Source organism: Melanerpes formicivorus, unplaced genomic scaffold (genome assembly GCF_026170545.1).
Source record: "Melanerpes formicivorus ecotype bairdi unplaced genomic scaffold, bMelFor1.0.p_v2 SCAF_5, whole genome shotgun sequence".
NCBI lineage: Eukaryota > Metazoa > Chordata > Aves > Piciformes > Picidae > Melanerpes > Melanerpes formicivorus.
Genome location: NW_027142357.1, coordinates 9,955,565 through 9,970,582, shown reverse-complemented (window position 1 = coordinate 9,970,582; position 15,018 = coordinate 9,955,565). Strand labels below are relative to the sequence as shown.

General features: G+C 40.0%; 1 protein-coding gene across 19 annotated transcripts in view; it reads left to right on the top strand.

The window, feature by feature from the left end:
* Positions 1-15,018, top strand: part of LRRFIP1 (LRR binding FLII interacting protein 1) — a 121,217-nt gene that overhangs the window by 100,895 nt on the left and 5,304 nt on the right. For 11 of the 19 annotated variants that reach the window (XM_068138024.1, XM_068138025.1, XM_068138033.1 and 8 more), the window contains 6 exons: positions 1,758-1,928; positions 2,864-2,956; positions 3,425-3,517; positions 4,663-4,755; positions 5,195-5,336; positions 7,269-10,793. In XM_068138024.1, the coding sequence (XP_067994125.1) occupies positions 1,758-1,928; positions 2,864-2,956; positions 3,425-3,517; positions 4,663-4,755; positions 5,195-5,336; positions 7,269-9,337 (2,661 nt within the window). In that variant the 3' untranslated portion in view covers positions 9,338-10,793. Of the gene's footprint in view, positions 1-1,757; positions 1,929-2,863; positions 2,957-3,424; positions 3,518-4,662; positions 4,756-5,194; positions 5,337-7,268; positions 10,794-15,018 lie in introns of those variants that run through there. The other 8 variants (XM_068138041.1, XM_068138040.1, XM_068138039.1 and 5 more) reach the window with 4 other exon arrangements.

The window sequence follows — 15,018 nt, the reverse complement described above, 5'->3', positions numbered from 1 at the left end:
TGAACTAGTAGTCATTACCTACAATGCTATGACAAATGAGAGTTTAAAAGCTTGTGTTTTTGTTTCAATGAAGCCCAGCATGCCTTGGGAAAGCTGTGCATGTGAGGTGGTTTCATATTTAGGTGACAGAAGACACTCTTAAACAGTACTTGTAACAAAACTCCATGTAACAAAGCTTGTTATGTGAAGAGTGAGTGCTCACACAGTTGGCACTAAAGAAGCACTTGCCATTTCCATGAAGCCAGAAACTGATTTTGGCACAACAGCTAAATTTGTGCATCTGCATACCACCACCTCATAAGTGAGCAGCAACACAAACTGCATTTTTTTTGGTAAAGGCAGTCTTGTATATATGTATGTACACACCCAGGCATATAATAAATGACAAGACTAATCAGCATTGCTGATTGTGTCGTCAGCTCAGATCTGTGACAGGTGAAGATGCTGCCATCTTAGGTTGTCAATGGAGAAATGTCTGTAAAATCTGGGGGTTTTGGGTTTTCCCTGATGACTGTGCTGCAAAATAATCACACTGCATTAAAAATGTAGGTAATTTTTCAATTTGTGTCCCTTAGATTCCCTTTTGTGGGGATTTGTACCCAAGCTGCACTGCTTGATGCTAAGAAAACAAAAGGTAGTGTGCTGAAGGAGTAGTGCAGCACCTACCTTATCTTCTTTTTGCATATCCTTCCTTTCCTGCCAATGTCTGTGGTTTGATCCTACTACTATTTCCAAATCTTGATGACTTCCCTATGCTTGATATTTCTCATCCTTGGGCTGGAGAGTGCACCAAAAGTATCGTATTTGCCAATGGAAACTAAATGGATTCAAAGTTAATTTGTCATCTTCTCCCCACTGTTATCCCCAGTTCCTTTGACTGAATGAAAAGGGAAGTAGGTGAAGCTCAGCTGTGCTTTAGATAGAATTATTAGAATTACTTCATTTCTGAGAGAAATTGCTTGATCTGTACACTAGAATGTTGGCATGGGTGTCCTTGTTTGTGTGTTTGCACTGTTCTGTTTATATGAGTCTTTGCTCTGTCAAAATCAAATACTGCTAAGTTTGCATAACATGGAAAATGATCTTTACCTTGCCATCATCTGCTGTTATAAATACCTCATTATGTTATAGTCAGGTCAAGCTGATATGAGGGATTTTTGAGACCCTGGGAATTGTATCTTACAGAATAAATTTGTAAAGAAGGGAGGTGATACAGGAAACCTAATGAAAAATGATACATCGGGCCATAAAAGCTGCATTTTATTTTTCCATGGCAAATGGTAATTCCTGAGTCAGTGTATTTAGTGGTTCCCACACTGCAAGGATCCCTGAAGTCTCTGTGAAGTGGCTGTCAGACTGCCTTAATTTAAGGCACAAGCTCATCAAGGCCAGTTTACCTTTAAAAAAAAAATTCCAACTTGTCATCTTCAGCAGCTGCTTTGAGCTGCCAGTGTGCAGGGGCAGGGGGAGGAGGGAGAAGGAAGAAAACTCTGAAGAGGCAGAAGCTGAAACAGCAGAGAACAGGAAACATTTTATCCATCCTGAGGTAAGGTTCCTTGCTTGTAAACAGATTTCTGGTGGGAACGCCAGGGAGGTTATCCTCACCTTGGGACAGTTGGTAAGCATATGAGTAGCTCTGGTTTCTATAGGAGTACGTGGCATGCTTGTGGTTTAGTACTTAATTTTCTTGTTGATGGGCTTGGTTGGCAGAGAGTCTTTTATAACTGACTCTGACTGTGGCTGCTTATTCTTTGCAGGACTCACTAGCTGAAGTCGAAGAGAAATATAAAAAGGCTATGGTGTCAAATGCTCAACTAGACAATGAAAAAACAAATTTCATGTACCAAGTAGACACCCTGAAGGATGCACTCTTAGAGTTAGAAGAGCAGCTGGCAGAAACCAGGCGGCAATATGAAGAAAAAAGTAAAGTACGTATATAGCTATGGCATGTTGTTTAACAGGGGAAGACTGGAGGGGGACTGAGAGCTTTTGGAGGAGGCAACCAAATTATTATTCAAGATTTTAGATAAGTTATGGGTTTAGTTACTGTTAAAGCAGGTGGAATAGCAGCATTTATGTACTTGTGATCATATAAATGGGAATCTTCCTTAAGTTTCTGTCTTATAAAGCAATTCCTGAACAAGTGAAGAAATGTTTTATATGGTAAGGCTATTCCAATGCTGTCCCATGTCCTTTTATACTCCATCTTAAAATAAATTCATAGTATTTATAGTGACTTCTGGAGCCTTTTTACAGGCAAAGATCTCTTTAGAAGGCCCATGGGAGTATTGTGTAATTTATATAGTTTAGGCAGCTATTTGGTTGAGAGTTGATTTAAGCTTTACATAAATTCAGCATCTGGCTGTTAGGGAGTTGGTGTTAGATAATAAAGCTGTGGCTAATGTTAGCTTTTCAGAACTGGCTTCTAAGCTTGGGGCATTTGACTACAGTGCACTTCAAAATACATAGTTCCTGGAATATGTGGTGTGTTGTGGGTGTTTTAAGTCTGCAACGTCTTGTGAACTTCTTGTATGCAGCTACATGGGAAAATGGGTTAAATTCCCCTCCATTCATTCTGTGAAGCCTGTAGGACTCGAGTGTAATAGCTACTCACTGCCAGCCTGCTGCACAGCTTAGGACACTTGTCTAAATGATGACTGTCACTTCTATTTTTGATGGAATAATAGTTTCTTGGAAGGACAAAGAAGATAAAAATTGTACTCTTGTAGGATTGTGATTAGAGAAATATTCATTAACTGCATTGCAGTAAGCATTTTCTTTGTGCTTGGGCTTATTTTCGCTTTTCTTTTTTTTAATGGGATGTTATTTTTAATCAATAAAAATCTCATTTCATTATTCATAGGAATTTGAGAGGGAGAAGCATGCTCATAGCATATTGCAGTTCCAGTTTCAGGAAATCAAAGAGGCTTTGAAGCAGAGAGACGAAATGCTTGCAGTAAGTAACTTTTCATAATGGCTGCTTTGGTACATTCCCAGTTATCAGCAGCAGTGTAGAAGGTGACGCATGGAAAATTTTATTCCCTTACTCAAGTTTCTCACCTGAAGAAATACTAGTGTTTCAGGCCAAGCAGGTTCAGAGCTGACTAACAGAAGTAGTAGTTTTGTAAATATTACCTGAAATTGGACTTCATTTTTGCCTTCTCCATAGTATGAAACAATCTGTGTTTCGGACAGCAGTTTGCGGAGATCCGAGGAAACTAATGGGACTGTCTTAACCTGTTCTAAGCCATAGCATTGCCTTCAGGGGCATAGGTTTAGCTGAGGTATCAGGAACTGTGAAACTGGGCATGTGGATACTCTTTAACATCTGACTTTTTTCATTCTTTGGCATCACTGCGATCTTGATCTTCTTTGTTAACTTGTTACCTGCTTTCTGTCTTCTTGTTTTGTTCCTGTCTCTCAGGAAATCCAACAGCTGCAACAGAAACAGCAGAGCTATGTCAGGGAAATTTCTGATCTTCAGGAGACAATAGAGTGGAAAGACAAAAAAATAGGGGTAGGACTGTCAGTTCCTGACATGTGTTCAGAATGGCATTGTCATTCTCCAGCTGATCCTGCTTTTGCAAAACCTCATGAATAAAATTCTCCCCAGTGACTTTGCTTGCCGTGGCTTACTGTATTACCAGTGAACTTGTAAATAGCAGATTCTGTATTCGGCCAGTATCATAAAATCCAAGAAAAACTTAGCAGCTGCTCTGATTTCAAAACCTAGGGTAATTTATTTGCTGTGATGCACCATCTGTATTTGGCCATATTAAGAAAGGAAGTGCTATTTATAATGCAGTTCCATCAGCACTGAATTTTTGCTTATTCAGATTTAATCTGTGGACTGAGCAGAAACTGGAGTGTGATACAGCAGCAGTAAAGCTATTTATGGGCTGTTGGGATGAGAGTCTCTAACCCTCCTTTGCTTCTCATCCCTTTCCACCATGCTCTATCAAAGCCAAATGGAAATCCACTCTTAAATCAAAGCATGGCTTGCTTTTTTAACAATGACCATGGTGGACTTTCTACATATAGAAGGAGAGAGAAGTCTGGCAAGTTGCCCATGCTTGTGATGTCAAGTAACCTGCAGAAACTTGAAACTCTGATTTTTGTGTATTTATATAGAAATAATGGGGGGTAGAGAGTGAGTAGCAAAATATGCATTTGCACATGGTACATCCCAGTCTAAAGATGACTTATTGGCAGTTTTGAAATTAATTGAAATCTGTGATGGTAACCCATGGAATATTAAAACCTGCTGGGCCTGTTTTTATGCCCTTCCATTAACATACAGGAGTGGCATTGCATCTTTAAAGCACACATTGGATTTATATGGATGTGAATTAATCTGTCCAGCAGATAGCAATGCAAAGTGGATCCTTGTTTAAAGGATCTTTAATGAAAGACTGGGCTCTGAATGTCTTTAGTAGGAATTTCTACCAAAGGTTATTGAATAAGCTGTGTATTTCTTGGATTTGAAGTTTATCTCTCTCTCTATGTAAATGTGGTCCTTTAATCTGTAAACTTCACCATCTCCATGCATCTCTGAATATCTGAAATCTGCTTCTTCTTGTTTATACTTGCCTTTCCTGGTCTTTACTTGTTTCCTTTCCTTTCTTCACATCTCCTCGCCCTCTGTCTGTGTTGGGAACTCAGGCATTAGAGAGGCAGAAAGATTTCTTTGATTCAATAAGGAGTGAGCGGGATGACCTTAGAGATGAAGTAATTGTGCTGAAGGAGCAACTGAAGGTATGCAAGAGGAATAACAGAAACTTGTATTCACCTACTGACCTTTTCCACCTGTACATTTGTGTAGAAAATGTTAATCTACTAAACCCTACTTCATGTTGCCTGTAAGTTGCCATTCCAGGAATTTTCTGTATAAAGTCCTTCCCTCTAATACTGGCTGTGAGCTCTAAGTATGAACTGTAGTATTAAGTAGCTGCTTTTGTAGGAGTTGCTTCTCTGAGGAACATTTTGTGCTGCAGATTTACATTCTAATAAAATACTAAAAAAATAAAACAGCTGAGATCACATGCTTTCAATGGCTGAATTAAGAACTGCAATATTCTGTGCTCTCTTAGGACTTCAGCCATGTTCAATGCAATGATTGAAACTATTGTTTATTCAAAATATCGAGGACAAGAACACCAGCAGGCTCTAAAGCATTGTTTTTGCTTCTCCACAGAAACATGGACTCATCCCAGACTCTGACATAGCCACTAATGGGGAGACATCAGACATTCTTGATCATGAAGGACACTTGGATTCTTCCAAAACTGTTCCAGGCACAACTCAGGCATTAAAGGCAGGAGGGGATGGGATGCTAGGTAAGTGCTGTTTACCCTTTCATAGCTTTCTGTCTACCTGTCCATTCATTCATCTTTGCTTGGAGTTTGGGCGTTTGTAGGTGGGAGAATTAACACATCACGCAGCATGCTACTTGTCAAATCACTTCTATGCATTTTTCTGCTTGATATTTGTTATCACTCTAAGTATGTTGTGCAGCTCCCTGCAAAGGCAGACTTCATTTCCCATTCACGGTGACAAAGGACAAGAATGCAAGTACAATGTTACAGCCATTGGTGAGATTACTGTTTAAAGCCTGAATGTGAAAATTGTCCCAGAATAATCCTATTCTTGTTCAATATTTTTCAGCACATATCTTAAAGAATCAGGAGACAAAAAGAAAAGGCATTTTAGTTTCCTATAAAGAATTGGTAGGTTGTCTGCAGAACAACAGTGCTGGGCACTGTTAAAACAGACTAATACATGAATTTGTTGTTCTTGGTATCTAGTACTGCTGAGTAGATAGTATTAACATTTCAACATTTCTATAACTTGCATTTAACTTGATTTAACACTGTTAAATTCAAAGACTGAGATGGATAGTGTTAGGAATGAGAAATCTGGTTGACAGAAACATTCTTCTTACACACTTGTTATGAATGGCCACCCAGAGAGCTTGAATAGAATAGAATAGAATAGAATAGAATAGAGTAGATCAGGTTGGAAGAGACCTTTGAGATCATCGAGTCCAACCTATCATCCAGAGCTATCTAATCAACTAAACCATGGCACCAAGCACCCCATCCAGTCTCTTCCTAAACACCTCCAGTGATGGTGACTCCACCACCTCCCTGGGCAGCCCATTTCAATAGCTAATAACTCTTTCTATGAAGAACTTCCTAACATCTAGCCTAAACCTCCCCTGGCGCAGCTTGAGACTGTGTCCTCTTGTTCTGGTGGTGGTTGCCTTGGAGAAGAGACCAGTGGAATGAAAGAAAAATAATAGTGGGGTTTTTTCCACCTGTTTTTGTTCTAAGTGAACATACTAATAAAATAGTAGCAGGCAGGTAGCTGTTGCAAGTTACCTTGCTTTTTGCTGTTGGCTGCTTTTTCCTCACTGAGTTTGTGTGGAAACAATCTGGAACACCAAAACCAAGGTAAGGGTCCATTTTTAAGTAGAATGTTTTCTGTCTGTCCTTACTCTGTTTGGGTTTTTTGGAATTAGATACAACCCAAAAGCTAACTGCTGAAGCCACAAAGACTGTTGTTCTAATACCTGTTGCTTCTCAAGATATTAAGTTGATAAAAAGCTGCTACAGGGGAAAAAAAAAAAGGCACAACAAAGCCACAGAAGTGCCCATCCCTTTGGATGGAGGAAGTAGCTATAAAGGGCACTAAGTACCTGAGCTTTGATCTGTATTGGTAATGTTAAACAGCTCAACCATTTGCTTGCCAATCAGATTTTACATTCAGTGCTTGTCACAGACACTGATGGTGCCCTTTTACATTAGTTAGGAGTAAAATATTACTAAATAATCCTTGTTTACTTAATTATATTGGCATCAGACACACACTCCTGCATGCACAGAGTGGTGCTAGGGTTAAAGTTGTGGAGAATCTTGCTGAGGAAAAAAAAATCTTTAGTGTTACATCTGCAAGTATTGCTGTTAAATGCACTGCTTGAAACAGTTGTTCTCATTTACAGAAAGTGTAATTCACACAGCCAAGAGCGTAAACTGTTTACTTTATAAAAACACAAGCCAGCACCAAAGACTTCTTGCTTGGAGAGGGTGGTGGTGAATTTCACCAATCAAAAACCCCAAACCCTTACTAATTCAATCGCTGCTTTGCCTCACATAATTGGCAAAAGCTGATCTTCTATTAACCTTTCTCTGACTCATTCTCTTTTGGGCTTTAAGTGGGGAGGTAAGTGCTGTGGTGTGCTCCCTTCAACTTTCTCAATGGTCTTTTAGGAAAAGCCAATGAAGTGGACATGAAAAATGAGATTTTGGAGGATATGGGGAAAAAAGAAATCTTGCAGAATACTGAGCATGAGGAACACAAAGAGGAGTCTGAGGAGCAGGAAGTACAGACATTGCATGCTGATGAAAATGTAAAGGCAGAAAAACTGGTTGAAGAACGTGATGCTCTGTCAACAGTGATGTTATCAGATAATAGGTTCACAGAACAAATTCAAAGCATTACAGAACATGTCTCGGGAAGTGCTTCTTCAAATGATGACAGTGACATGGATGATTTGAGAAAGGAGACTGAGTCTACGGGCACTGTTAGTATGGAGGTTGAACACCATGACATAAATGCAAGGACAAATCAGACCTTGGAGGTGGGCTTTCCACAAGGTCATCAGGTTGTTGAGACTCCTGCAGAAATGCCCAGTAACTTAGGTACAGAGCATGAACTGGGAGAAGCTGCACCTGAAGAACAAGAGGATCTTAAAACTAGCCATGCCCTGAGTGATAATGACACAGACCAGGGAGCCAACAGTACAGTTGAGAGCTGTGAGTTGGTTTCCAACCAGGCAGAGGTACTAGAGGCTAGATTTGCAGGCTTGCTTAGTGAAGAGGTAGATTCGAAGAGTCATACTGAGGGACTCCATCACTCAGAAGAAAGTGCTGAAAACAAGGTTACAAATGTCTTGGAGGAAAAGCTGGTTGAAAGCAAGGACTCCGCTGATGGAAAAACTGATAAAATGGGAGGCAATAGAACTGAAGAAGAAAATGAGGTTGTGAATGCAGTTCAGGGTCAGCTGAGTGACACAGAGTCTGTGGGTTCAGATGGGACAAAGTCATATGAAAGTGATGTCTCAGCAAATACAAGTGAGGAAGAAAGCAGAGGAGATCAGGCACATATCCCACCTGCAAAGGACAGTGCCTCAGCATCATCAGAGGAACAAAATAAGCAAGACAAAACTGAACTTGAAAATGGCACAGGTGAGAAGGATGGACAGAAGGAAGTGTTAATGGAGGAGTTGGAAAGGCATTCAGATTCTGCAGAAACAGGTGAGCAAGATAAGGCCAATGTGGAGGCTGCAGGCTGTATGGCTGAGGTAACAGAAAGTGTGCTGCAGCAGCCAGAGCCAGACACAGATATTCTGAAAGAGGTGATGATGACTCAGGAAACTAGTTTAGAACCAAGTCTCTTAGATGACAAAATTCAGGAGTTGAAATTGGAAACGGGAGATGAGTCTGAGAAAGGACAGGAAAGTAGGACAGGGCAGGTAGAAAAAATAGAGGAAGAAGTTGAAACAGTTCAGTGTAGTGAAGAAATAACAGGTGATACAGTGGGAGAGAAAAATAGTTCTTTAGAAGGTGAAGTACAGAATGTAGTTAAACAAGAGGAAGGTGGATTTAAAGAGGAGTCAGCTGTAGATGTTTGTGTAACTACTGAAAGCAAGGTTGATAAAGAAACGCTGAAAGAAAAGGAGCAAGAGTTAGAGTTTGATGACCACCATGATGGTAGATGTGCTTCTGAGGGAGCTGCAAATAATTGCCTGGTAAAGAAAGCTGAGCAGGGTGAAAATGATATTGAACAAGTGGGCCAAGCAGAGGAAAGACTGGAAGATGATGGTGATGCATTTGATTTTGATGAAGAGACAGAACAGATACTAGAAGGGGATGAAAAATGTGATGGAGAGAAAGCTGAGATGCAGAAAGGAGAGGGTGATGGAGCAAGTGGTGCTGTCAGAAAAACTGCTCAAACAGAAGAAGCTGGAGAAGGAACAAACAAAACAGAAACCGAAGGTGCCTTGACTGAAGATGACAGCTTGCAGCAGAAAAAAGATAAGCCTGAAGAAATGTGGTGCTCGCAAGGGAAAATCTCAGGGGAGACTGATGAGAAGAGTGATGTAATGGAAGATGAAATCAAAGTATCAGATTCTAATAAAGTGGACAAAATAGCAGATGAATGTGTTTTGGAACAGGATTTGGAAAGTGCTGGCAATACCAGTGATGAAAGCAAGGAGGATTTGCAGGGTGGTAGAAGGGGTAAGAGTAGATCCAGAGATGACTGTATAGTATCATAACTTCAGAATCTGAAGGCTACACAAGTTACATGCTGTTGGATCAGTCCCAGTACAGAAGCATGCACTTTACACCATATATCAGGCCTTAGGAATACTCCTGAAGTTTTTTCTTTGTAGGTAACTCTCGTCACAATGTTATGTACATGGTAATGATGCAAGTATTAAGTTATTCACTGACGTACTTAGCCACAAGAAATCGTGCCTGGGTTTGCTTTATGCCTGGGTTTGCTTTTGCTGTGTCTCAGGTTTAAAATTTGTCACCAAAAGAGCAAGCTTCACAAATCAGCTATTCAGACTATCTTGCAATTGAAGTACTCTCAGTGTGGATAACTACTACTGAGGAATTCCTACAGGAAAGTCTTTTTTTTTTTTCCCTTTTCCCCCTAGCCTAGATGATAGGTGTCTTGAATGTACTTATGTGCAATGAATCTACGTGAACTTGTTTGTACTTCTGCACATGAGCACATTAGCACTTCATGAAGGAAATCAGCAACACCAATCTGATGTTGAAACTTATTTCTGGATGATTAAAGCCTAGGAACCTTTTCTCTTGGGTTGGTTTTTTTCCTTAATGTGGAAAAAAAAATATACTTCCATTCCACTTCATGTTTCTAATATGGTCATATTCCAAGATACAGTTAGATCACTGTGAATCTCCTTAGCCTGAGCACTTTGAAAGAACAATATACAACTTGACAAAAGTGCAACACAGAGGTCTTAGTTTACTGAAAGGAATATCTATATCTATGTTTACTTCATTTAGGCACTTTGTACCACGGTAGGCCTTTTACACCATGTCTCACATGGGGGTTTTATTTTTTCCAAAGCAAGTGACAATACACACTGTCATGTGTGCTTCAGGATTGCTGTCATGTCCTGTCTAGCTATGAATGTGGAAAGTATCTATTTTTTTCCATGAAGATTTTTGTCTAAAATTGCATTTCCGTATTGCTGCTGCCTTTTTTTTTTTCTTTCCCCCCCCCCCCCCCAACTATGAATCTGAAAGAATGTTTTTATGGTTGAAAACAATTCTTACCTCTTCCTTTCTGGAAAGAAGATAACTTTAGAACTTCACATGTCTTCATTCTTGCTGGATATCAGACCAAAGATGATTGTTATGCTGTATAGTAGCCCCTCGTGCCTTTTAGGAAAGCTGGATTGCTTTGAATTGCTGGCATAAATGAGACACTTTTACTCCATTGGTCTATTTCTTGCATCTTTGCTAGTCCTTGGAAAAGCATGTTTTCCATACTTAAAAATTAATTTAAAGTTGTTTTAAGCGGTGAACATCCCAAAGGAATGCAAATTGGCTGAGTCGGGGTGGGGAGGCTTTGGAAGGCTGTTATCTGTGTTGATGTTACAGAGTTGATGGAGTACAGACTGCAAAAAGTGCAAGATGTATATCAAAATGTATTGAGCTGTATATAATTGAAATAAACATATTTTATACTTTAAACTGCCTGTTCAGAGCACTGTTTTCATATCCCCTCCCCACCCCCCCACCGATATTTAATTGTCTATATCATTTAAAAAAAAAACCCAAAACATTTTCTGCAGCTTTGTTAACTTTACACTGTTTTGCTACATAATTAGAAGAGCTTCTTACTAGGAATGGGCAGCCTTGGTGTTTGGGGCAGCCTTGGTGTTTGAGGCCCCCTTAAGTGTAAACCTGTTACAGGACTGCAAACCTGTAACTCCTTCATTATGGCTTCTCTCCAACTTACAACAGTTCCAGTGTGGTTTCTGTAAGTATCAGCAGTCGTTCTTCTCAAGGGTTTGTATTAAATGCTAATCTAAAAATTCCCAATTTAAAGGCATCTCGTTATTATGTAGCAGTGTTTATTTGAAGATTTGTCTCTGCTGTATGTACAAGTGTAACACATGGTTTAATGTTGAAAGTATTTCAAGTGTGTTTATATTTAAATGTTAAATATACTTAAATGTATAATTAAATGTGCTTGCCAGGCTTCAGCTATACTCATGGATGGATCTATAATCAACTGTGAGTTAAATTAGGCACAAATGCCAGCATTTCCTGTATTTTTCATACAAGTTTTTCTGGAGGGTTGAGGGAATGAATGGTGAGCTGATTTTTTAACTTGTTTTTCCACTTCAGAAAACAAAGCTTCCATAAGAGAGGTCCTTTGTAAAGCCAAGTCACAGAGGGAGAAACAACTCTACTCTTAACTGTCCTTGAACCAGCTTTTCTCTCACAGTAACTGGCCAGCTCACAGTGAAGCTAGAGTAGGAGCAAGAACGTGGACAGGCAATGCAGCATAGCCAATGCACTAAAGATCCATCCTTGAACATTAGCTGCTCAGTGGTACCTCTGCTAGTAACTGGTCCCTGACTTCTGGAATTGGGCAAGTACCTTGGAGGAGGTGGTCACGGTATTCCTTGGCTCTTTGGTTTTTGCTTGAATATATGCACATCAATTGAGAGATCTCTCACATCAATCAGCTTGAAGATAAAGGGAACTGCTAGATCTCATATTCCAAATTTAATGATTTCAATGTTATATGTCAGCTAGTACTGAGTGAAATCTATTCCATCAGAGAGGAAGAGGAGATGATGTCTTTGGAGGAACTACCTAGAAAATGCATCTTTTGTGGAGTTACACAATTGGAAACAGCATTTTGGCATTTTCCCTGCAATATCAAACAGATGTACAGAAAGATCTAGCTTGTCCCTTTCTTTCTTGCTTCCAAACAGAGCAAATTATCAACAAGAAATCATGATTTACACTTGCTGCTCTTACATTACCCATTTTGTTTTGAGCAGGGACAGTCCGTTGATGTGTGCTGCAGGGAGGACCACTCTTGGTACAGAAGGCTTTTGTCTTTCAGAATGGTTCCATCACTCCAAATGGTCCCTGGATTTTCTGTTTCATACCTAGGAGCACACATAGCCTGTAGCTCAGGTTTGTGAATACTGTGAATCCAGAGCTAGCCTGAAATAGCTTCAAAAGCAGTAACTTATATCTTATTCCATATTCAGCAAGTAATAGTGAAAGGCCTTGGTCAGTATTTCCTTTATTAGGGAAAGGAACGGTCCTTTTGACCTACTCAAAATCGGTATTGTGAGCTGGTGTCTTCTAAATCTTGTTCTCCTTCACTGTCCCCATAGCCTGCCCCCAGCAGTATCCCTCTTCTAAAAAAAGCAGACAGCATTTCTATGTTTGTTGTTGTTTTCTCATGATTCACAATTTGACAGATCTGGAGGAGTACTACCCAGCCTGCTATTGATCTGACAGCTGATTCGTGAAGGATGTTCTGAATAGCTGTTTGAGGCTGCTGATGGGATTTCATGGGATGTCTTCCCACCTGCCAAGTACAGTTTACCCCTTTAATTCGCATCAGGATTAATCACTTGCTGGGCCACATATCATGCAACACATTTGAGTTAAAACCAGCTGCTTCCCACCCCATGCTCCCTTCCAAGGAGGAAGAGGCAAGGACCTGTGACTGATTAGGGGATGTTAGGTCAACTGCGGCACTGAAGCAAGACCCTAGTTAGGAATACCTTGAGTCAGTTGCAGTACCAAGGTAGTGAGAATGGTCACTTGCAAACAGGCCTGTACAATCACAGAAGATACTGGTAACTGCCACCCTCTGTGTCCTGCTCTCTCCCAGGCTTTCCCAGGGCCCAGCTTCTCACATCAGCCCTCTGCTAACCTCATCTGCATATAACAGCCACGAACTAGTGCAGTGGGTATCCTGGGAATAGTTAAATTGAAGTGAAATGAATTGTCTTTGTAGTATCTTTGTATGTGAAATAAGGATAAGGACTGTTACAGATGAGAATTCTAATTAGCTGCTTCGTATTCTAATTTGGTAGATTGCTCTCTTCTGCCCACCTGTTCTTAAGGTCCTTAGATCCTCATTTGTTGAAAAAATGCCTCCCACATTTGCAAAATTAAGGTGACTCTGCAGAGATACCTATTAAAGCTAAAGTAAATTGTCTGCCTTAGTCTGTGGTTTTAAGCGTTCACTTCTCTTCGTCTTGAAACTCAAGAAACCTTCTGTACACACAGAAAACGTCACTACATGAATGGTCTTGTAAATCCTGCTGCTAGTGTGCCATCTGTCCCAGGGAAGAGAGAACTGATGGGAAGGTCAGATTTGAAGGTTCATCCCAAGATGCTAACATCTATTTTGCGAGGAAAGGTGTTGGGGGAAGATGATGTACTTCCTTACTGGAAGCTAGAGGAAGTGCCCCTTCTTCAGACTGGCATATTTCACCCAACAGCAACAGCTGTGTTAAGGAACATTACTTAGTTTTGTGCATGGCTTAAGCTGTCTTCAGAATCAAGGTGGACTGTTTGGCCCTGTTGGAGTCAGTAAGTTTGGGATAATTTTGTAGTGGCCTGGAGGTGTCCTTCTGCATCAGTCTTTGTTCTCCATCTAATCCTTACAACTTTATTCATTGACTCTGCCAACTCGTCTCCAGGTCTGGATATTCTTTTGCCCTTTGCTCTTCTTGTCTTCTTCATCGATCTCCATTTTTCTTCCCTGGCTTTCATCTCTTACAGAATTTCTGTCTTAGCCTTCCTTTCCTTCCCATAGAGATACATGATATTTTAATTATTAATTTGAAGGGGTTTATGCTTGTAAATTGTTGTTACTCTTGATAGCTTACAAAAATGAGATTGCTTGGTTTTGTTTATTTTGTATTTTCCATATTGGTGCTCAGGTGCAACAATGTTGGGTGTGTTACAAATGGCTTTAAAAAAAATAAAAGGATGGGATTGAGGAGATTTAAAATTAATTTATAGAACTGCTGAACTAGAATATCACTCTAAGATGTGGGTTTGGGTATGGCATCAGAAGCCAAGGTAAAGGTTTTATTCTGTGCTTGTGTATGGGAACTTGTATACCCTGGAGGGGCATCACATTGTTGCTAGCTAATGGACTGGACATGTCTGCCATATAGAGGGACTTTAATTTGAAAACTTCATGTTTTTCCCCATGATTTGATTCCATATAGACTCCTTATTCCCTTGACTCCACATGTTAACAAAGGGAAAAAAAGGGGAACCACAAGACTTTGGCCTGTTCAGGACTTAACAACAAATGGGGATGGGTATTTCTGGGGAAAAAAACAATGTGCTTTTTTTCTTGAGTGACCTTTGGATTTTAACCATTTAGTCAACAGGCCAGACCTCAGCTGTGGAGTTGAGCTCTCAACACTCTAGGTTCTGCACAGGTGACTGCTTGCTGGCAAGGGAGGCAATCTAAATAGACCTGCAGTAAAGACACACATTGAAATTGTGGGAGTAAGACCAGTCTGAGGTCAATATACCTGCTTGTAATAAGTAATGTGAATGCTATGTTCCAGTATACTTCTTTTGAGGTGTTCCTGAACAAACTAAGGTGGTTAAATAAGGTAAAGTAGTCTTAATGCTAAGAAAATTTTGTGAAGACCTGCTAAAAAGTTTTTATAGTTTGCACCACTTTATAGGGACGAAAACAAACAAACCACAAACAAGTGATTTAGTTACTTTCTAGTTCTTTTTCCAGTTGTCTTATTCTGTAGTGTGCATTTTATTAGTGAAATGTCACATATCTCCATGTACTGATCTGTAGCACAATTGGTCCAAATTGCCCATCACCTGCTTGCTCTTTGACCAGGATAACTGACTATGAAAGACTAAAGAGAAAAGGTTTTGCAGACTACTGTGT